Genomic DNA, 21,223 nt, shown 5'->3' on the forward strand with positions numbered 1-21,223 from the left:
AGGCAATTTGGGGTGTGAGGGGCAGAGACAGGAGAAGCTTTAGGGACCTAGAAAGAGACCCAAGGGTGGGGAGAGGCCCTGTGTGGCCCTCTCTCTGGGGCGCAAGGCTGGAGGGAGAGAGGGACCTCCTGCAAGGAGGTGAGGGGTTTGAGGTGGAGCCCTGGGGGTGGTTCTTACCCCAACACTGACCTCTCATGATGGTCAAGCATAGACAAAGAATTCCCTGTCAGGCAATCTCATTTGCATACTGGCTTGTGTGTCCTTTGGGGTCCATAATGGCCAAAAGGTTCCTTTAGCACCTACGTTTCTCTTCCTGGGGGGGTACTCAGCTCCACCCCCTTCCACTCTTTCCTGTCTTGTCTACAGGGTACCAGGCCTGGACCTGACCCTCTAGGATGCTTACTTTGTCCTGCGGGGGCACGTGTCGTATGTATGTGTGTGTATGTGGTATAGTCTTCCTCTGTTTCCAGGCGCGTGTTTGCTTCCTTTCTAACCAAGTCCCAGGCCTTTCTTACAAACTTTTAGGAGCAATAATGGGGTTCCATCAACCTTTCCCTATGAAGGGCTCCTCCCTGCCCCCCCATCCCCACTTCCCGCATCCCCTGCTTCCACCGGCAGCCTGTGCCCCCTTCACTCTGCCTCCCAGACAGAAAACTTAAGGAAGGGGACGGTCGGTGCTATACAGAGCCAGGTCTGAGTGGCCCAGGCAAGGCCTGGTTGAGGCAGAAGAAGGGGTTTCTGAGGGATTAGGAGTAGATGTCTCTGTGGGAATTGGTCCCCCATTCCAGGCATCTGAGATGGCCACGGATGGTGGGACTGAGTTTTGGTTTCTGCAAGAGAATCCATACGGAGATGGCTGGGCTGAATGAGTCTGGAGATCTGGGGACCAGGGAATCAGGGCTGGCCTATTTTCTTGCTAAGGAGAGCAGGGACTGCTAATACTGAGGTTTTATGCCGAGTAACAGAAAGTTGAAGACTCAGACCTCATTTGGGGTTTAGAGGCGAGTGGGGGAGTAATGGGGTTAAAACGGGGTCTCTCCGTAGGTGTGGTGCTTCATTGGAAGTTCTGCCTGTTGTCTAACTTGAGTATCTCCTGCTTCGGTCTGGGCCCATTTCCTCACGTTTATCTTCAGTGTGGGTGGGGAGCTCAGGAACTCACTGTTTGCTTTTTTCTTCTGTTTTCTCTGCCTGAGAAAATCCCTCAGTCCCTCTTTCTTCTTGAGTTCTGGCCTCTTCTGGGCTCCTGTGCCCCCATTCTACCTCTCTTTTGGCCTGCTTCCAACATCTCCTAACAATACTGTTTTGGCTCATCCTGGCTCCTCTTCCTTGGGTGTCCATTCCCCAGATGGTGGTGTGACTGTGTGTTCCAGACAGGGTGCTCTTGCCGAGGGTTCTGGTGGGGAGCGTCTGTCTGGTGGGGGGGTCTGAACTTGCTTTGACAGTCACCCCAGGGCGTTTTCACATTTAATGTAATCCTCACAACTATCCCATGAGGTTAGGATCCTAGTCTCCATTATACAGAAGAGGAAACAGGCTCAGAATAGGGAAATAATCTCTTCAAGGTCACACAGGATTTGGACCCCGGGCTCTGCTACCTTTGTACCTGTATCCTTTCCTTTGGGAGGTGACTCTTCCTGTACATTTTCCCCTGGCATGCTCTCAAGTGCACTGGGAGGTAAGAAAGGCAAAGGCAGCAGTACCCGTTCTCCAGACCATGCTGGGCTCCCAGAAGCGCTGTGCTCAAGCCGTGTCTGGGATGTTGTCTTCTGTCCTTCGGTCTGACTCCTCACCCCTCACGGCCTCATGACTTTGCTTATCCTTCCATGAGGCTGCATCAGTAACTTCCTCTTCTCTGGTCTGCCGGGGACCTGTGCCTGCCCTGCTCTGCCCTGAAGCTACCAGAGTGAGAATAGAACATGCCAGAAGTTGGGCTTCAGTGGATCACAGAGAGGGTCTGGGACCCTTTGGGGAGCGGGAAGAGGAAGCCGTATCGTACCATTCCGGTCAGGGGAGCAAACGGAAGTCTGCAGGGCCTTGGAGGGCCTCTAGCCTCGAGAGGGTGCAGGATCCAGCCAGGGTGCGTTGAGATGCCACCCCTCCTGGCATGTGGAGTAGTGAAGAATTTTCATCTGGTGGGACTTGGGTCCCCTCAGGAGCTTGTTTTGGGCCTGGCCCCTGGGCCAGCTGGGGCCTCCTCCTAGTCAGGAATCAAGTGCCCTGAGAGCTTTGGCCCAGATCTGGCTCCTGACCACAGGGGCTGCAGCTGGGCCCTGGCGGGAGTCCCTTGCTTGCTTCTGGAGCCTGGGTATAAGGCCATGTGACCTTGTTTTTTGTGCCTTGGTTTCCCTGGCTGGCTGGCAGGTGGCACCCTGTGCTTTCTCTCCTCTGTGGTCTATTCGTTGCCTGTCCTCCCCTCCCCTAATGCTGGCCCTTTGCTGTGGCCCTTTGTGAGTTGGTCACCTGCCTCCCTGCCTCCCTGTCCTCCTGCTGGCCTCCTGCCTTTCAGTTTGGCTTACCTCCTTCTCCCCACTCACAGGGGCTTTCTCTCACTTCCTGTGTTTGACATATTAGCCCCAGTGCCTTTCTTGTCTTTGCATGTCTCTCTTGGAGGCTCCGTTTCCCCCTCCTGGCTTCAGCTTGGTCTTGGGGTCCACCTGGGATCTGTCTCAGTGACCTGGCTCCTCCCTGACCTACTCACTTCCCTGGAGTGCAAGGTGTAGGCCAAGGGCCCTGGGCAGAGTGGGGAGCTTGAGAGTCCTGGGGTCCCCTTTCTTGGACTCCCTCCCATTTCTTCACTCTGTTGTCAGGGGTGGGCCAGGGAAAGGAGCCCAATGATGAAGTGGCACTGTGTGTGTGTGTGTGTTTGCATGGTGAGGGGTGCCAGGAGTGGGATGGGAGGGAGATTGTTGGTGAATAGGGGGTAGACAGGGATCTGCTTATCTGTCTGTATCTGACTCTGTTTGCCTGTCTCCGGATGTCTCTAGCTGTCTGCCAGTCTCTGTCCCTGTCTTTGCCTTTCCGTGTCATCTTGGTTCTGGGACTGGGGGACTTAACCCAGCTCCTCTCTTCTGTGCCTCCCCCACGCACCACCCTCTCTGTCCACTTCAAGGGCTGGCCAGTCAGTGGGCTGGTTTCCCAGGAAGGGAAAGGGGCCGTGTGGGGGGTGGGTGGGGGTGGAGGTGAATGGTAATTGTATTAGCTAGTTCTGATGCAATTGGGCTTCCCAGACTGGGCCCCCCCTCTGCCAACCCCCTTTCCCTCCCCTGTCCCCCACACCCCTCCTCTGTCTCTCCTCCTGTGCTCTCCATTCATCTCCCTCCCTCTCCCAGTTCTATCAGAATCAATTAGACAGTCCCTGCTTTAATCTCATGCAGGAGCCTGGGCTCAGACCCAGCTGCCCAGCTCCTGGTCTGCAGTTTCCACATGGGGCCCTGCAAACCCAAACCCCAGGGGCAGAGGGATAACCAGGATGACCTTAGGGCCCCTGTTCTTCCTTCTCCACCCGCCCCCCTCCGCACCATCCTCTAGCCTGCCTTGGGAGCGGGACCAGGCCTTAGGCTCCCCAAGGGATCAATACTCTTCATGGCTCTGGGTCTGTCCCACCCCTCCCCCATGCACCACCGTTTATCATGTCAGCTGCTGGGTGGTGATGGAAGTCGTTTGGAAAGGGGCCCAGAGGACCCAGGATTCTCATCCAGCAGAATAGAGAGGGGTGGGGGTGGGGTGGGGATGGGGGCTTGAATAATGAGCTGCCAGAGCCTGAAGGCATTCATTGTGCAGAAGAGAGTGACCAAGTCCTTCTCCTTCCCAGGCAAGGCAGTACAAGAGGAAACGGTTTGGAATTTGAGAGGGGGATGGAGGCTAGGTATCAGGAGGAACTTCCTGCCTGTCAGGGGTCAGAGACCTGGATTAGGGGGTGAAAGGGAGAGAGAGAATTTAGGGACTCACCTCCTTGGGATATCTGTAAGAGGAGGAGCATTTCCTGCCTCTCCTCTCCCCCTCCCCCTTCTCTCTCCTCTCCTCCTGTCTGCAATGCTGTGCTATGGAAAAGCAATGAACCAAGAATGGGGGGCCTCGATCCACTTCCAGCACCGCTACTGTCTAGCTGAGTGACCCCTGACAAGTTACTTTACCTCTCTGGGCCTTGGTGTCCTCAAGTGTAAACTGAGTGTGTGTTGGGGCAGGGGGCAGGAGAAGGTAGTAGGTCTTTTTCAAGTGTACCTCGAATCAGGACTGGATATTGGGGAGCTGTTTCAGAATAGGAACAGGGTCCCCTAGTTAGGGGTGAGATGCATAATGGAGATGCATAAAGACATCACCTTCCTGGCTGTAGAGCTGCAAGAACCCTGAAAGTGACACTTCCCCCTGGCCCATAATCCAGGGCTGGGGGAGGGATCTAGTGGATTTGGAAGTAGGAATGGTCTTCCTTCCTCCCTCCCTTCCTCCCTTCCTCCCTTCCTTCCTCCCTCCCTCCCTCCTTCCCTCTCTCCCTCCTTCCCTCCCTTCCTTCCTCCCTCCCTCCCTCCCTCCTTCCCTCTCTCCCTCCCTCCCTCCCTCCCTCCTTCCCTCCCTCCCTTCCTTCCTTCCTTCCTTCCTCCCTCCCTCCTTCCCTCTCTCCCTCCTTCCCTCTCTCCCTCCCTCCCTCCCTTCCTCCCTTCTTTCCTTCCTCCCTCCCTCCCTCCCTCCTTCCTTTCTTCTTTTTATTCATGCAACCAACCAACCAATCTACCAAGTAATGTATGTCCATGGACCACGTGCCAGGCCATGCTGGGTGCTGGGGGGGGTCAGGGAGTGCAGTGGCTGACAAGGTGTTCTGGAAGCTGGCATTCTGGTGGGGAAGAGATGAGTTAGTAAAGTGAGCAAATCTGTCAACAAGAGGCACTAAGTGCTATGAAGAAATGCGGGGTTGAGGGCAGGCAAGGACTTTAATGGGGCACTCCGAGGAGGTGGGAACCTAGGAGGTGACATTGGAGCCCACATGAGATGGGACCCCATCTCTGCAGGGACCCCTATTCTGTCGCATGGCGGGAGAACTGTTGGAGTTCTGGATCTTGTAGATGGTTTTGCAGTGTAGCTATGGGTGCAGCCCATGAAGTCCCTGTAAGTGGTGCCGGACCCTGGGGAAACCAGCCTGGGAGGTGAGACCAAGTGAGAGCCCCCTGGGGGCCACAAGAGGACTCCTTGAGGCTGGGAGGGTGTTGAAACTAACTGGTAGTGAGAAAGCCAGGTCTGCCAGAGCCGTCCCCATCTGATGGAGGAGAAAGGCTGGGAGGTCCCTGGGGAGCGGCCTCTGTGCATCTCTCTCTGAGTGTGAAAAGAAGACCCGGAGCCTCCGATCTGATGCCCAAGCCATTCTCCCCAGACAGGAGCCGCCATTGTCCCCCCACAGACAAAACCAGCTGGGGGTACTGTGACCCTGGGGGCCTGAGACAGAGGAGGCTCTGTGCCTGCCCTGAGCCAGTGGGCCCTCCTCCCAAGGCCTGTCCCCAGGGGGCTACTGGCTGTGACCTGCTCTCTTATTTCCTTGACACCTTTGCTGGCTGCCTCTGGGAAGTTTCCCATTCTTCTCCTACTCAAGGGAAAAGTAGGCCCTCCTGGCTCTGACCCAGGGAAAACTTGGGGAGAAAAGCCCAGAGTGGCCCCCTCTCTGTGCACGTGGCTTCCGTCTCACCTAGTCTCTGGAATTTCCTCCCTGGCCTGCACTCAGAATCTGGGTCTCTGGGTTGTGTGAACAAGAGTGGGGTGAGGAGAGATTCCTCCTCCTTCAAGTCCTGGCCAGACCCGCAACACAGCCTAGTTTGCTAGTCTGGAATCTAGCTGAGGAGAGGAGGAAGAGGGAGGAATAGTGGAGGTCCCGGAGGGTGGCAGGGCTGGGAGTCAGGCCCAGGGACCGCTGAGGCCTGGGCAGGGCCACGTCACATGAGTTGGGGGGCGGGGGGTGGAAGCAGTCATTGGAAGGTTGGTTAATCCTCTGAGGATGCTGGCTAGCTTTACAAAAGCTCCAATGGGGAGGGAGAGTTAGGAGTCTGGGGGCTCTTGTCCGGCACCCTCATGGGCACCGTAGAAAGGTTGGGGTTCTGATATGAGGCCCTCTGATGGACCAAACTCCACCCAGGCTCATCCTGGCCCCTCATTCACTCCATGCCTTGGCTCTAATGTGTGGTCCACTGTGTTTGAGCATCTGTGTCTGGTCCATTCTGTGAAGCCTTGCATCTGTCCCCAGTATTCAGGGGCCTGGAAGAAGAAGAAGGAGGGAAGATTTACTAAACACCACTGGGTACTGGATGCAGTTTCTGGTGCTTTGACTACTTTTCAGGAGAAGGGAATTGAGATTAAGAGACCTTTTGGGATTCAGCTTCCTCCCCCCCCCCCCCCCCCCAAAACCACAAGAGCCTTGGTGGAAGAGGAAGCAAAGGAGTCCCTACTAAAACCTTCTAGGAGATTCTGGGGATTCTGCGGTTGCTATTCTCAGGATTCTGCCCTCCTCTGGTGGTGAATGCCGAACAGACACCTTGTGGTTTCCCGCGAGGCATCAAACTCCCAGGGCCACATTTCTGGGTCCCACCAAGGCAGCATCCACGGGGGCAGGGTTAATCTTCAGGAACTGAGGTGTGGGGCATGAAGCTAGGCCAGGAGCTGGGGGAGAGGGGAGAGCTGGGGAGCAGCTGGAGGCAGTGATGGGCTTGACTGCCTGTCCCTGTCAGCTGCACAGACTCTTCCGTTCCTCTCTGGAGGGTCCCTTGGTTTAAGGACACCTCCTGCTGGGCAGTGGATGAAGTGAAGGACTCTGTCCTTTTGAGCCTTTTTCATCGGATCTCCTTGTTCCGAAGAGCTAGGTCTAGCCATCAGTTTCTACTCTTTCTTCCCACCCTCCCTCTTTCCTTTCAGTGTCCTTGATGAGTGCCTTTCATGTCCTAAGTGCCAGGAAGACTTAAGGATGCTGTTAAGAGAAAGTCATCTTGTCCTCTTTTCTGCCAAGCAGGGCCACCCTTCAGCAGCCAACCCTATCTGAAGGACTTCCTCCTATTTAAAAAATGCAACAAGTGATTTCTTTGATTAAACTTTGTTTCACTCCCTATGGATTAAGCCCCATTTCCTCACGTCTCACGTTTTATCCATTTCCTCTGGTGCCCCGGTGGGGAGGCTGTGGAGACTGCCGGATCCCCCGAGAAGAGGAACGCCCCTCTGCAGCCCTGGAAGAGGCTTGAGCAGTGCCAGGGCCTTCGCTGGAGGTCACGGGCATGAGCGAAGGCCTGCTAGGGGGATGGGCTCACTTTAGTGGGTGGTGTAGAGTGTCCCCCTGAGGCCCCCTCCAGCTTTCACCTAGAGCCTTCTGTGTGTGTGTAGGGTGATGGTGGTCCCCTTGCTTGGGGGATTGTTAGGGGCTGAGGGCCCTGATGTCTGTCTTCCCCTCTCTTACTAGCCATGCACTGGCTGGGATCTTTTCCTTCTCTTTCACTGTGTCCCTGCCCAGTCTCCCCCAAAGCACTGTACCCCACTGCCTTGTCTCCTGGTGGGGATCTGAAGTGGGGAGGGGGCAGGGCCTAAGAAGTCTGCTGGAGTAGGGAAGAGCTTGGGACAGGGGTGAGGGGAAGGGGATAGGGAGACAGCACTGGCAAGAAAAATGGCCCTGAGATGGTCCCAGGGAAGCCTGGCTGGGCAGTGCAGGCCATGGGGGCCCGGGGGGCGGGGTCCCTAGCTGGCTCTGGTGGCCTGTGGCTTCGGAAGAGGCCCTGGCAGGGTCCTGCAAGCGCACAGCTCTCCCGCCCCTTTTCTCTCTGGGCTTGGCTGGCTGGCTGCCTTCCCGTTTCTCTGCAGCAACAGAAAGAGGGGCAAAGCTCATGGCTGCCTGTCCACCTCTCTGTGGTCTGGCAGTGGGTCTCCAGTGTGTCTGTCTTTGCCTTTGTGTCTCTGTGTCTCTCTCCCTCTCTCCTGCACCTCCCCCCTCACTTCTCTCTTCTTCCCTCTTCCTCGTTCCACGGTCACAGTATGGTTACCCCAAACAATATTCCTGCGAGGACCCATCCTCGGTTCTCATCATCTGAGCACAGCAGAGGCAGAGGTGGGTCCCGGCTCTAGTGGCAGCCACGGGGCAGGACAGAAAGTGAAGATGGGGAGTGGAGTGCCCTGAACCCTGAGCAGGAGGCTTGGCCATAGCCAGGGGCAGCCTGTCCCACTCTCATTCGTCTGAGCTGGTTCAGCCTCCCAGGTAGGGTTCCTTCCAACTTGTGCGGGTTCTGGATGCTCAGAGCTCCCTCCCTCCCTGACTTGGCTGGAGAGAGATCCAGGTAGAGGAGTCTGGGTGTGGCTAGGGTCAGGGGTTGGTGGTGAGTTGGGACAGGTGGTTCAGGTTGTGTTCAGCCCCAGCTCGAGGGTGTTTCTGCTTGTGCTGGAAGCCGGTGGCCTCCGTTTAAGTTAATCACATTATGCTCTGGGGAGCAATATGGGAATTGAGTGAGGTCTGGAGGGAATCCACACACGCACGCTGGCTCGCACACTCACTGCAGCTCGGAGCACAATGCCGCCGCCGCCGCTCAGCCTCCCAGCGCCGCTGTGCCTTCCTTGCAGGTGGACGCCGGGCGCCTGGCACCGCCTCTGCCGGGTCCCGACCCGCCTCTCCCGCGCGGCCCCGCGAGCCTCCCAAGTTGCCGGGGTGCTTGCGCCCGCCCCCCAGCCCGCCCGAGAAGCAGGCGGGCCGAGACCGTCTCGCCGAGGGGAGGAGAGAGGGAGCCGCCGGAGGAAGTCCCCGAGGGTGGAAGCGCCCAGCAGCAGCCGGCGCCTCCCGCAGGGGCTTCCGGGGAGATGGAGCCACGTCGGGGCCGCTCCTCCCGCTAGAGGGGGCGGGACACTCGCGCTGCTCCTGCGGGGCTCAGGTTCCGGGAGACCCCGGGGCAGGGCTCTCGCCTCCCTTCTCGCCCCACCCCAACTCGGCGCCCCGAGCGGCGGGTCCACGTGCCCAGACCCTCTCGCCAGCCCGTGGCGCCCACCCTCGGGGTCATCATGACTCGGCTGAGCTGGTGCTTCTCCTGCGTGATCCGATGGGGCAAGTACCTCTTCTCCTGCCTCCTGCCCCTGCGCTTCTGCCTCCGCAGCCAGGTAAAAGTCCTCTGCCTCACCTGGCATCTGTCCCCTCCCTGCACCCCTCCCTCAGACAGGCACTCCGGGCAAGCGGTCTGCTCGGGGGCCAGTGTATCACCCTCCCACCCTCAGGGACACCACCGTCTTGACCATTGTCAGCCTGGCTTTCGTCAGAGTTTGGGGACTCCTGGGGGGCCCCTACCCATGCAATAGGGATACATGAAGGAGGAGTGGCTGCCCCTCCCCAAGCGCACCTTAAGTTTGGTCAGAAGTCTGAAGGATAGTCTTTGGGAAGGCAGTGGAGATTTGGGCACAGAGGAACCTATCTAAGGGTTTAAGCATCCCTCCTAAGTTTCTGTGGGAAGGGAGGACTAGTTCCTGGAAACGTCTCTTTTTCCCCATCGGACTGAGGAGGGGCCAGAGTTAAGGCTGGGGGAGAGCAGAGTGACATGGAAGTGGGGTGTGAGGGGCTGGTGGACTCAGAGGGGCTATCCCAGTAGATGGAAGGACCGGGGAACGGGACAGGGAGAGGATTGGGGCGGGAGGCAGTAGCTGGGTTAGAGAAGGTGGAAGGGTCTGCAGGGATGCAGTGCTATGGGTGGGTGTGTCCTAGTTGAGCATCCTGGGATCCTCCCAGAGGAGAGAAGATCCTTGACAATGTCTTCAGGGTGTGTTTGTCTCACTGTGTGTGTGTGTGTGTGTGTGTGTGTGTGTGTGCACACGTGTAAGGGGGAGGGTGGGGAAAGGGTGGAGGTGGGGGCATAGGTGGCCAGCAGAGTAGGGAACTGGAAAAACCGCTTGTAACCTCACATTTTCCCCTGGAGAGGCAGAGAGAATCCCCAGGGCATGACTTGAGCCCGTGGAAGCTTCCAATGAGGGGAAGGAATTTAGGGACTGGGGGTCCTATGGCAGGAAACTGATCTTCTGATCTGTTCTGCATTCCTTTGAGAAACTGGAAGGGCCCGTGTCACACTGGGGAAGAGGGGTGTAGTACCCCACTCTGGTTAATTAAGAGTGCCAGCTGCAGAGCCCGTCTGCCTAGCTCTGAATTCTGGCTCTTCCATTTACTAGCTGTGGACCTTGGGCAAGGTGCTTAATCTGGCTGGACCCGAGTTTTCACACAAGTCACATGGGGATGATGAAACTACCTACCCCAGTGAGTCGTTGTGAAGGTTGAATGGGGCAGTACGTTTAAAATGTTTACCAAAGTGCCCACTACATAGTAGTGTTCCATAAAAATTACGGATATTGTCTTTATTAGTGTGCCTTTCCAAGCAGGGGTCTCCTTCCTTGTAGACCTCCAGACAGGCCAGAACTGGGGTATGTGGGGATGGAGGGATTTCTCCCAGTATCTATTCTCCCCCTCATAGGGAATTGAATGTTCAGCTCCTCCTCCCAGGTGCTGCCTCTGGGCCTCAGTTTCCCTCTCTGCCACTCCGCAGTGGGGAAAAGTGCCAGCAGGCTTCCGCCCCAGTCACCCAAGGTGTGCTTTGAAATCTTCTAGCAAAATGCATTGTCCCCAGTGATTGGCTGGGAGGCAGCCGCTGCAGCTGTGGAGCACGGGACCAGAGCACCATCCACGGTCCAGTGGGCTCTGAGTTCAGATGCTGCGGAGTTGGGTTTTGACATTTGGGAAAAGGCAGCCTGCAGCGGGCAATGGCCACCCAGGACCAGGTCAGTCGGACCCCAGGCTGCTTAGCAATTCCCCCTCCTCATTTGCAGAGGTAGAGGGTGACCTGAACTCCTCCTGGGCCAGGATTAGAACTGGGCACTGGTGGTGGGGGTGGGGGGTGAGGGGCTGGCTGAGCAGGTGCAGTCACCTCCCTCCAGCCAGCCTTTGAGGGCCTGAGTCAGGCAGGAAATTAGAGCCGGGGGAGAGATCAAGATCATTGAGTAGAGCTCTGGGAGAGATTTTATTAAAAATTGTTGGGATTGGGCCCAGACTCTGTCCCTACCTAGGGTGCTGGTGGAGGGGAGGTTAGGGGAAGGGGATGTGAATGATGCTCTTTCCTATGTCAGCTGGGGAAACTGAGGCCCAGGCAGGGCCGGGTTGGAACCTCACCTTTTGTCTCAGGGAGCATCCAGATTTCTGGAATGCAAGGGGGCCACCTCCATCTCATACTAGAGGGGTGGTAGTCACGGGGGCAAGAGGCAAGACCTCCCCTAGCCCACAGGGTGCCTTGGTGGGCTTTGGGATGGATGCCCCATGCTCCGGACTGATGCAGCCCATGCCAGGCTTGGTGACTGGAGTATGGATGGGACTTCAGCCCCCACCTCGCCCCTTGGCTGCACCCTTGTGCAATGAACATCCCACGTAGTGGTACATGGAGGCATGCTAGGGCTCCAGCACCCTAGAACTCGAAGGCCAAGTGTGTGTGTGCTGGTGGGAAGCAGGGTGAGGAATCATGGCTTACCCGAAAGGAGGCCCTCTGGGCAGCAGGGGCCAGACCCTGTGCTCACCCACGTCTCGGGCCCCAGGGCTTGCTGGTACTGTGGCCTTTCTCTTCCTGTTGCCTCTTCTAGAGCCACAAGGGAGCCCAGCCCGTCAGTCTCACCCTGAACTGTGCGGCAGCACTCTTTCCTGCCCCCTGCACCTCCCACCGAAGCCAGACCTGGGCAGCTGACCCCCCTTTGTGGAGCTGCAGCGCCAGCCCTTTGAGAGGGGGTGGCAAGAGAGCTCACATGTCACCACAACATGGGACCTCAACCCCTCGTCCCTGGGTGACCGTACTGCTTGCTACAGGAGCGGCAGGAAAGTTCTCAATTCTCATGAGATGTTGAGTCAGACGCCCTGGTCTCCATTCTCACACACACTAGCTGTGTGACTCTGAACCTTTCTGTGCCTCAGCTTCTGCATCTGTAAAATGAAAGCTGGTGGGAGTCTTAAATACGATACCACAGTGAAGGGCCGAGTTAGTTACTAGTGATCTTTCCCGGGACCAGAGGTGGCGTGGCAGAGGCTGAGGGGACGAAAGCCGACAGATACAGTTGCCGAGTGCTTTGGTGTTAGGATCTGCAGTTGGACGTCAGAGAGGAATTCCAGAGCCCGCAGTGCACCTGCCTATTTGATGGGAGGCCTCTGGGACCGGCTGGGAAGAAGGCCATGGTTTGAGCGGCCCCTGCGTGGAAGGCGGTGGGCTGTGGCATTGGTAGGAAGCTGAAAGCCAGACTCTGGTCTGATAGTGACCGGAAGGCAGGCTGCTTAGGAGAACATGTAGGGCCTGGGATGCACAGGTTGGGGGCTCTGTTCCTGACCCGCTGGCTCTGTGACCTCCCTCCACTGCAGGGCTGTCATCTGATAACCAAGGAAGCTGGATGAGGTCAGCTGTGCCCCAAAGGCCAGACTCTCCCAGTGGATATGTTTGACTGACAGAATGGTTTCTTTAAAAAAACCAGCGTGGCAAAATTTGCTTTTTTGTTCATATTTGGTATAAAAGACTTTATACGATAATATAGATTTGGGGCCTCTCTCGGCAGATCAAAAGATCTGATGGTATGGGCTCACGTCCCTGATGCCACAGTGGCTGTCACTGAGAAGCGTGTGTCCCCTTTAGCTGGGGCTGCCGTCTCGAGGTCACCAGAGACCCCTCTTCTTTGCCTTCTCTAGTGCCCCTGAGAGCTCTGGCCTGTGACCCTTCTAGTCACCCTGACTGTGGCTGCTAGCTGAGCCAGAGGGTCTTTCCGCCTCCGATGGTCTATGACTTTCACGTCTGTGCTGGTGGTGACAGAGGAAAGGCTCAGTGCCACCATCGGAGATGGGCTGGACAACAAACAGGAAGAACTTTTTGATGGATGAGTGTCGAGAGATAGGAGGAATTCATTGGAGGGAACTTGGTGGCATCAAAGAAGGTACAGCTGGAAGGGGCCTTGGAGCCCATCAGCTCGGCCGTTTTGCAGGTGAGGCAACTGAGGGTGGGAGAGTGTCAGGCTTATAAAGCCCTTTTTAGCTTCATTCCTGCCCTCACTCACCCATCCCTCCGCGTCAGCTCAGTTCACCTCCCACCGGCGCTGGCCCTAGAGCCTGCAGAACTGTTTCTTCCGTTGACTGCTGGGTCTGGATCTGGAGACCCACTAGCAGGAAGTGCTCTGATGCAGGTGGGGGAGACGAGTGGAACACAAACCAGGCCACAGCAGTGGGGAGGCAGTGGGGTGGTGTGGCACAGGGCGGTGGCAGGTTCTGAGGCTTCTGGGATCCCAGTCTGGAAAATCCAGCTGGTCCGCTGGCGTGTACCTGATGTCTGCTGCAGACAAGACCCTGGTGCAAGCGCGAGGCGGGGAACCCCATACTGAGCACGAGTGTTCTGGCCTCCTGAGAGTCTGCAGCCTGAGAGAGCTCAGAGGCAAGGGAGGGGGTGGCAGGAAGAGACGGTACTGAAGATGGGTGGGTATCGTGGGCATGTGCAAAGGTGTGCAGGCTGGACTGCCCAAGGCCTTTTCAAGGGGACCAGAGGGGGAGAGAGGGAAGGATTGGGAAGTTAGATGCTAGCTGTAGGAAAATAGGTTAGGACCCATTGATTGACAGATTGACTCATTCATTCTTTAATCAGGTCTGGTACCTGCTGTATGCCAGGCTCTGGGGATATAAAGCACAGGACGTGTCCTTGCCCAAGGAGCTCTCCCCTTGCGTGGGTGGGGGAGGGAGCGCCAGGCTGTGCAGGATGAATAATGGGTAACGAGCCCCAAACAAGGGGTCGTTGCAGAGTTAAAGACACCTCAGGTGGCAGAGTTTAACATTAAACTGGCTGGATGGTGGTTAGGTAGCAGGAAGGACTTCCCAACAGTGAGAGGTTAACATACAGGAACAGACCCCCAGAGGCTTGGAAAAGAGAGATGGGAGCCTTCTGGGGGAGGGTTCTTCCAAGGGGACCTGCGGCACTAGGGCCCTTCCCACTTGTTTTTAGTCCCAGCTGGGGAGGACTGGGGAAGGCGCTGGCCTAGAGGCTGCAGGGCCCCTTTGGGCTTTGTGGGAGGCAGACAAATTGCTGTCACTGTGACTTGGTCCTCAGTTTTGTTTTCCAGCATTTCTGGGAAGCTGCAAGGTAATTTCTCAGAACTTCTGTGATAGCTGCTGGGAGGCACATTTTCTAGTGACGCCAGCAGGAGAGGGCGGTGGGAGCAGGCAGGGGGGATGGGTGGGCGTGGGTACTGGGGTGTCAGGACGTGGCCGGCTGAGCCCTTGAAGTGGTGGGAAGGCTGGCAGGGCTGGTGGTGGTGGTTGGGGGGTGGGTGGGTGGGCTCCAGGCGCTCAGAGAGGCCTCCTGCAAACCACTCCTCCTTGCTTGCCCCTACGCTTGGGTCAGCAGAGGGTGGGAGGGCCTGCAGGAGTGTCTGTGGATGCCCCCAACGGGCTTGGTAGGGAGGTGGCTGGGGTGAGGGGGCTGAAGGGTATTATGACGCTGCAGGGCATGCAGTGTGGGGGCAAAACCCTTTGCAGCTCAGTAGCTCTGCAGAAGCACTTGGAGCAGGAGGAGCAGGGACTCCTGATTCCTCACCCCATCCCCCTGAGCAGAACAAAGACTTAGGCACCTGCTCCAGGAAGGACCAGAATCAGACACCTTGCTTCAGTGTCCTCCCCTGACTTCTTAGAACACCAAACGATAAGAATGTCAGTCCCTTGTGCAGTTCACAACCCGTGTTTCTGTGTGTGGCAGCCTTTCCCCAGAGGAAATGTGAATGTTTCCCTCTCTTTTTGGAGTTTCCCAGGTAAATGTCTTGGCTGGACTGTGGGCTGGGAGTCAACATACCTGCTGGGCAGGTCCGGCTGAGGGGAGAGGCCGGTTGTAGAGACTGAGCCCTGGGGATGCACTGTGTGTGGTGCTGACAGAGAGTGGCAAGGGCATGCTCTTGGGTGAGTCGGGGAGCGAGGCCGGGAATTTGTAACCCTTTGTACATGTGGCCGGGGGCGTATACAGCGCACTCGTGCATGTGCGTAGGAGCTCAAGCGAGAGGACTTTTTTGCTAGGTTACTCAATCCAGGAAAATGGTCTCAGAGTGCTCTGGGTGGGGCCCTGTGCTCGGCATTTTGAGTGTTTATATGAGTTGGACTCTGTGTCCTGATGTGTGTGTCTTCAGAAGGGGGTGGGGCTGAGCCCTCTTTCCCTCCCCTGGAAGACTCCAAAAAGCAGAATGGGTGATTCACCAGCCCCACCCACTCTCACTTGGTCCAGCCTCGGCCAGAGCTCAAAGAGGAAAGTCTTTGGGGGAAAGGTGGGGGGTGGGTGGGGGGATGGATCCAGACAATGAGAGCCTGAGCAGATTTTGCTGGATTCGCCTGCAGTGCTCCCTGGGAATACACTTAGATTCTGTACCCTACTTTTTACCCCTCTCTGGACCCCAAACTATTGCCCCGAGCTAAGGTGGGGGGAGGGGAGGGCTGGCCAGGAAGGGGGACACTGTGGGGGAGAAGTAGGCGGGTGGAATGGTGGGAGGTGAAAACCGGGCCCAGGGAGGGGGAGCCAGGGAGGTGGAGGAGGAAGTGGGGAAATGCAAACCAAATGTTGGCCCAGGGTACAGTCAAGAAAAACAGACTCTTGCAGGAGCCTGGAGCGGGGCTCCCTTTAGGAAGGGCAGGAAGGGCTGGGACAGATGTTTGGAGAAAAGAAAGAAAGAAGGAAAAAAAAAAGAAGTAGGAAACAAATTGGAATGAAATCCACAGCCTGGAGGCAGGGCCATTCTCCCACAGTCTCTGGCCTGGTTTCTCTTGTGTTAAGGCCTGTGTTAAGGCTGAGTGTGTGCGAATAAATGTGCCTTCCCAGGGCGGGAGAACGTGCATCTGTACTCAGAGATGGGATGGGGCCAGGGAACCCCAGGATATACAGACTGTATCTGTCTGTCTGTTCATCAGTGGTCTGGGGGTGGGGAGGGGGGCTCCACAGTGAGGACAGCAGACTCCAGGCCACCGGCATCAGATCAGAAGGTGGAGGAATTTTTGGTGGCTCACCGGGGTTGTATGTCTGGAGGTGTGTGTGTGGGGAGTGCAGGGTGGACGGTGATGGCTTGTGGGGGGGGGGCTGTCTCCAGTAGCTGTCCCTTTGCCCCGTCTCCTTCACACCCCCTGCAAAGCAGGGCTTCTGACCCCCAACGCCACCAGCCACCAGCCACCAGCGGAGCCTGGAAGGAGGGAGGAGACTGGAGGCTGGGACAAGGGGGTGGAGTGGGGGGAGGAGGAGGAAGGGAGGGAGGGCGAGAGGCCCGACAGATGCTGGCTGGAGGAGCAGCGGCCTCATTCTCAGAGCTGCCTTCTGCCTGCTCCGTGAAGGCTGTGAGCTCAGGGGGGCCGTGTGCAGGCTCCGGGCTTGGCCCGAGCGACGGGACCCACCAAAGATGACGTGGATCTGTCTGTCCTGCATGCTCTGGGTAGGTCTGGCTGCTTTAGCTAGGAGGTTGTACCCCCCACCCCCGGTCTTATCCTTAGGCTGAGAGCCAGTGGTGGTCGGGTCTTTGGGGGGGAATGGAGGTTGGTGGTGAGGGCGGAGGCCTCTCTGCCTCTAAGTGACAGAAGGACAGACTGACTTGGGCAGGCCCTCAGCCGTAGTCCTTCCCCATCAACAGGGCCTAGGCCCTGGTTCTCGTGGTTGGCACATCCCCCCCTCTACCTCTCTGGCCTCCACTTGAGTGCAGGAGCTGCAAGTAGAAGAAAGAACAAGAAGTTTGTTTCTTTTTGGGGCCCCTCCTGCCTGCCGCCCCCACCCCCTGCCATCTTGGGGAGGGGTGGGGGGGAAATTCTTCACACCCTGGGTTGCTCAGCCCAAACTGGAGAAGGTGGCTGTGCTAGGGGCCCAGGGAACAGGAGACACTGACCTAGCAAATGTAACCTGGGAAAGCCTGGCTGCAAAGAATTCTGCTGGGATTCCATCACTTCTGTCCCTTCTCCACTGCCTTTCAGCCTCTACCCACTGCCATCCCTTCCTCTCTAGGCCTCCCATCCTTACGGACACCCCTGCCGCCCCTCCCCTCCTGCCCAGGGGAGGAAACCCCTGCCTCGTCCTCCTCCCTGGTTGAGGAAGGTGTGGGTTGAGGTGAGGGTGCTGAGGTGTGGGCAGGCAGGGCTGGGGGCGGGGGGCACATGATGAGGTTAAAAGCCTCGTGGGAGAGATGGGGGCTGGGAGAGTCCCGGCTGTTGCAAGAGGGGTGAGGGCAGGGGCAGGAGACCCCTTCCCTAGAGGGGCTACTTGGCTGTCTGGGCTGGGCGAAGGCATGCACAGGGGTCAGGAGGGCGGGGAAGCCATCCCCGGCTGAGGTTCATGTCGTCTCAAAGAGAGTGATGACTGGTTTTGGGGGAGGGAGCTTTAGACCCGGATCCAGATGTGGCCTTTCCTGCCCCTTTCCCTGTTCTGGCCAGGCCCTAGGCAAGCTCAGTCTGAGGACAACCGTGGGACATCAGACTTGGGTAGCCAGGTGTACTTGGGACAGAGGGGGGAAGGGTGGGAGACGGGGCTGGGATGAGGGGCTTTGGGTGGAGTGTGGGGCTCTGGGGCAGGCGTGGGTCTGAATAGTAGACTGAGGGTGCCTGGAACATCCTGCACACGGGTTGCATCAGTGGTTTGCCAGGCTGATGTTGACATCTGTAAAATGGGAGCTTTGGCCAAGTTCATCTCTCTAAGGTCTTCCGGCTTCTCTCAGATGAGCTTACAGTGCTGAGGACTGAGGTGGGCAGTGGGGGAGCCCTGCAGGGGGGACAGATGGCAGTTAGATTTCCAGGGATGATAGGCTGCTGTGGATGGAGGAAGGGCCACCCCTGCTCAGAGGTCGTGGGGAAAGTCCTTCATCCTGACAAGCCTCAGTTTCCCCATGGGTGAAATGAAGATGCTAAAGGGGCATTGCAGAGAGGTAGGCATGTGTACCCTATGGATCTTACTGTCCTTTCTAAGAGTTGGGAGAAGGTGCTGTTGACCTAAGGGAGGTATGGGCGCTGTGACTTTGGTGCCTCTAAGCCCCTCCCCTGCCCCCTCTCCTGGTGCCTTCCCAGCCCTGTCCCTCCTGGCCCTGTGGGACAGCCCAATGGGCACTCATCTACGGGATGGGGAAGAGCTGAGGGAGTGGGCTGGGCAGAGGGGGTGGCCGTTGCCAGGGTGGGCTGCAGTCTGGGGAAGTGTGGACTGGACCGAGGGCCCCGTTCTGGCCGTGTCCAGGCTGTTGTCTCCCCCCTCCCTCACAGCTGCACGGGTAGTTGTACCGGCAAACTTCCTCTCTTCTGGGTGGGCCTTGGTGGGACTGGGGTGTGTGTTTCCGGCAGGGAATGGAGGGGTAGATGGCACCAGTTATGGAGATGGGGCACAGAAGCCCTGGAGACCTTGCCAGGGGGGCTGCTTCTGCCTTGAAAGGCACCTGGCGGTGGGAAATGCGTGGACTCTGATACTAGACAGGCCTCAGTTAAAATCTTAGTTCTATTACTTGCTAGATGGGCAGCCTTGGGTAAAACAGTTCCCTTTGTGAGTCTCAGTTTCCTGATCTGTAAAGTGGGAATAATAAAACACACCTTGTATAGCTGGGATGAGCACAGAGGTAATGTATGTCAAAAGATCAGGTACCCAGGCACACAGTAGGTGCTCAGTAGATGCTGGTCCTTCCCCCTCTCGGAAACCTTGGCTCGTGGGATCCCCTGTATCCCAGATCTCATGTGCAGGGAGGATCTACCTGGGATGGCTGTTGTTGGCCGGGACCCCACCTCTGAGGCTCCCGACTGCCCAGGGCCTGGGGCCAAGAACTAGCTGGGTCTGCAGTTATTCTGGGGCCAAGAACTAGCTGGGTCTCCAGCTTAGGAAGGTAAACTGAGGCATGGTCTGGAAGAGATGTCTTGTGCCCTAGTGTGAGTGCATGATTGTCTATGTGTGCACATGTTCCCGGACAGGGATAGCTACAGATGTTTCATCCAAGAAGCAACATATCTGCAGGGTATAGTTTTCACAAGCTCTAGGAATGAAACAAATATCACTTTATTAGCTGAGGGGCAGAGCTACATAATCTGCATGACTTGATTCTCTCATCAAATGCTCCCGTTTATTTCTACATATCCGAGTATGGTTTATTTAGAAAATAATACATGCCCATTAATTGAGGCTTTTTGATGTTATGCCGATTGAGTTAGAGCCACTCTATCCTCTGGAACTGGAAGGAACGCCTCAAGGGTGGTGGGGCTGAAAGAGACACAAGGCCGTGGCGGGGAGTGGCGAGGGTGCCCAGCCCTGCCCTGAGTAAGCCACGTGGCCTCTGGCTGGCCACTCGACTTTTCTGGACCTTGCAGAAGTGTGGATAGTATTTTCTGAGGCCATTTCCAGCTGCAGACAACGAAGTGTTCTCTGTTCTGGAGTTGATGCTCTTCCCAGTGCTAAGCACATATTTTTTTCAGAAGGGTCCTCACGAGCCCTCAGGTTCTCAGCGTGCAGTTTCTGCCACATAGACCCCAGTCTCACCTTCTGGTCCTGAATTTGCTGTCTCTGGAGTTTTGTTTGCCCGTGAGGGCTATGCCCACCCGGGGCCTCCTGATAAGCAGGGTTTGGGACCTAGGCTGGGCTGGATGAGATTGACCAGGGTCTGAAGCAAACCCCTCCTTGGGCAAAGCTTTTCGGAATGACGTTTGAGGCACAAAGTCAGAGACAAGTACCTCACTGTCTTTCTGCAGTGTTCAAAGGAAGTGCTGTGTGCTGGCTGACAGTGCTGTGCCTGGCCTTGATCCCGGCCTCGCTACTTGCTGGCTGTGTGCCCTTAGACAAGTAGCTTTACATCTCTGTGCCTCAGTTTCCCCACCTACCTATAGGGTTGTTAGATTTCAAATGAGCTAATAGACCCACACATTTGGAACAGTGTCTCTCACACAGTCAGGGCTCAAGAAATGTCAGCTCTTATCGTAAGATGGCATGTTTTCAAAGCCACCCAGCAAGCTAGACTCAGGACTAGAACCTGGGTCTCCTGGTCCCCCATCGAGGGCTTTCCACTCTGGGACTCCTTCAGGGTAGGGTGTGTGGAGTCGATGTGAATGGGGCCAGGAGAACGATGTGAAGGCAGAGAACAATCAAGGCCTTCCCCTGCAGACAGCACACACAATGCTTAGAACACGGCCTCTGGAGCCAGCCTGCCTGGGTCCAAATCCTGACTCTGCCACTGGATAGCTGTGGTGGTCAGACAAGTTATTTTGCCTCTCTCTGCCTATCTTGTGTACAGTTCCTCGACTTAAACAATTTCGTTTGAACCTCAGTGTGATTCCGTAAGGCACGAAGGGCAGGGACGACAAGTACCAGTTTCCAGCCATGGTGAAGGGGACCCACAGAGGGTAGGTGGCTTGCCCAAGGCCACATGGCCGCTGGGTTCAGTGTTCCTGGACAGGGAAGGTGAGGGCCGGTGCGGGGTGAGGGGTGTTGGAGCTCTGGTTAAAGGGGGTTGGGGGCGAGCAGCGAGGGGTACGGGCTGGTGTTGGGGAAGTACCGTGTGTGATGGAGAAACCGTCCGGCCATTGGGCCATGTTGGCACCCGCCTGCCCACCCACTGCCTGTCCATCCATTTCATGGATGATGATGGGGTTCCACTTTCTTCAAGAAGCTTGCAGATCTTGGGCTGATGATTACAAGAAGATGGGTGTTGCCAAGAGGGAAGCTGTCGGTGTAGGTTAGGGGGCACCTAACCTGGATTGGCAGAGGCAGAGGTGTTAGGAAAGGCCTCTTGGGAGGCCTTTAATGCAGAGGTGAAGCTGAGAGCTCGGAAGTCCAAGTACAGCAAATGAAGATAGTTGTGGATGGATAGGACAGGGTCAACTAGCCAGGATATGGCCTTTGGGTAGAGGGGCACTGACGATGTGACTGTCAGGGCTCCTAGAGATGGCCAGGATGGGCCACTTCCGGCACACTGTTACAGATGATGGCAGTGAGGTGGCTAGGGACTTGGGACCTTGCCTCAGACCTGGATTCGAATCTTTGTTCCATCCTGCCCTACCTGTGTGTCTGGAGTAAGCTCCTCACCTCATCGTCACTGTGAGGGGTCCGTGAGGGACTCCGTGGCAGCCTCTTGCCGCGGCACCAGCCCATGAATGTGGCTCAGACTATCCCATCCCTGTGTCCTTCCACCCCGGGAAGGGTGGGCACCAAAAGGGACCTGGGACTTGTTGATCAGGAGGGTTGGGATGTGGTTTGTGAAGGAGCCGAGCGGGGCAGAG

General features: G+C 56.9%; 1 protein-coding gene across 5 annotated transcripts in view; it reads left to right on the forward strand.

The window, feature by feature from the left end:
• The first annotated feature begins 8,789 nt into the window (after window positions 1-8,789).
• The window catches only part of TNS1 (tensin 1), a 202,247-nt gene continuing 189,813 nt past the window's right edge, over window positions 8,790-21,223 (forward strand). Inside the window, exon 1 of one of the 5 annotated variants that reach the window (XM_047871203.1) lies at window positions 8,790-9,096. In XM_047871203.1, coding sequence (XP_047727159.1) covers window positions 9,001-9,096 — 96 coding nt within the window. In that variant the 5' untranslated portion in view covers window positions 8,790-9,000. Of the gene's footprint in view, window positions 9,097-16,294; window positions 16,435-21,223 lie in introns of those variants that run through there. The other 4 variants (XM_047871204.1, XM_047871206.1, XM_047871207.1 and 1 more) reach the window with 4 other exon arrangements.

This window comes from Prionailurus viverrinus, chromosome C1 (genome assembly GCF_022837055.1).
Source record: "Prionailurus viverrinus isolate Anna chromosome C1, UM_Priviv_1.0, whole genome shotgun sequence".
Taxonomy (NCBI): Eukaryota; Metazoa; Chordata; class Mammalia; order Carnivora; family Felidae; genus Prionailurus; species Prionailurus viverrinus.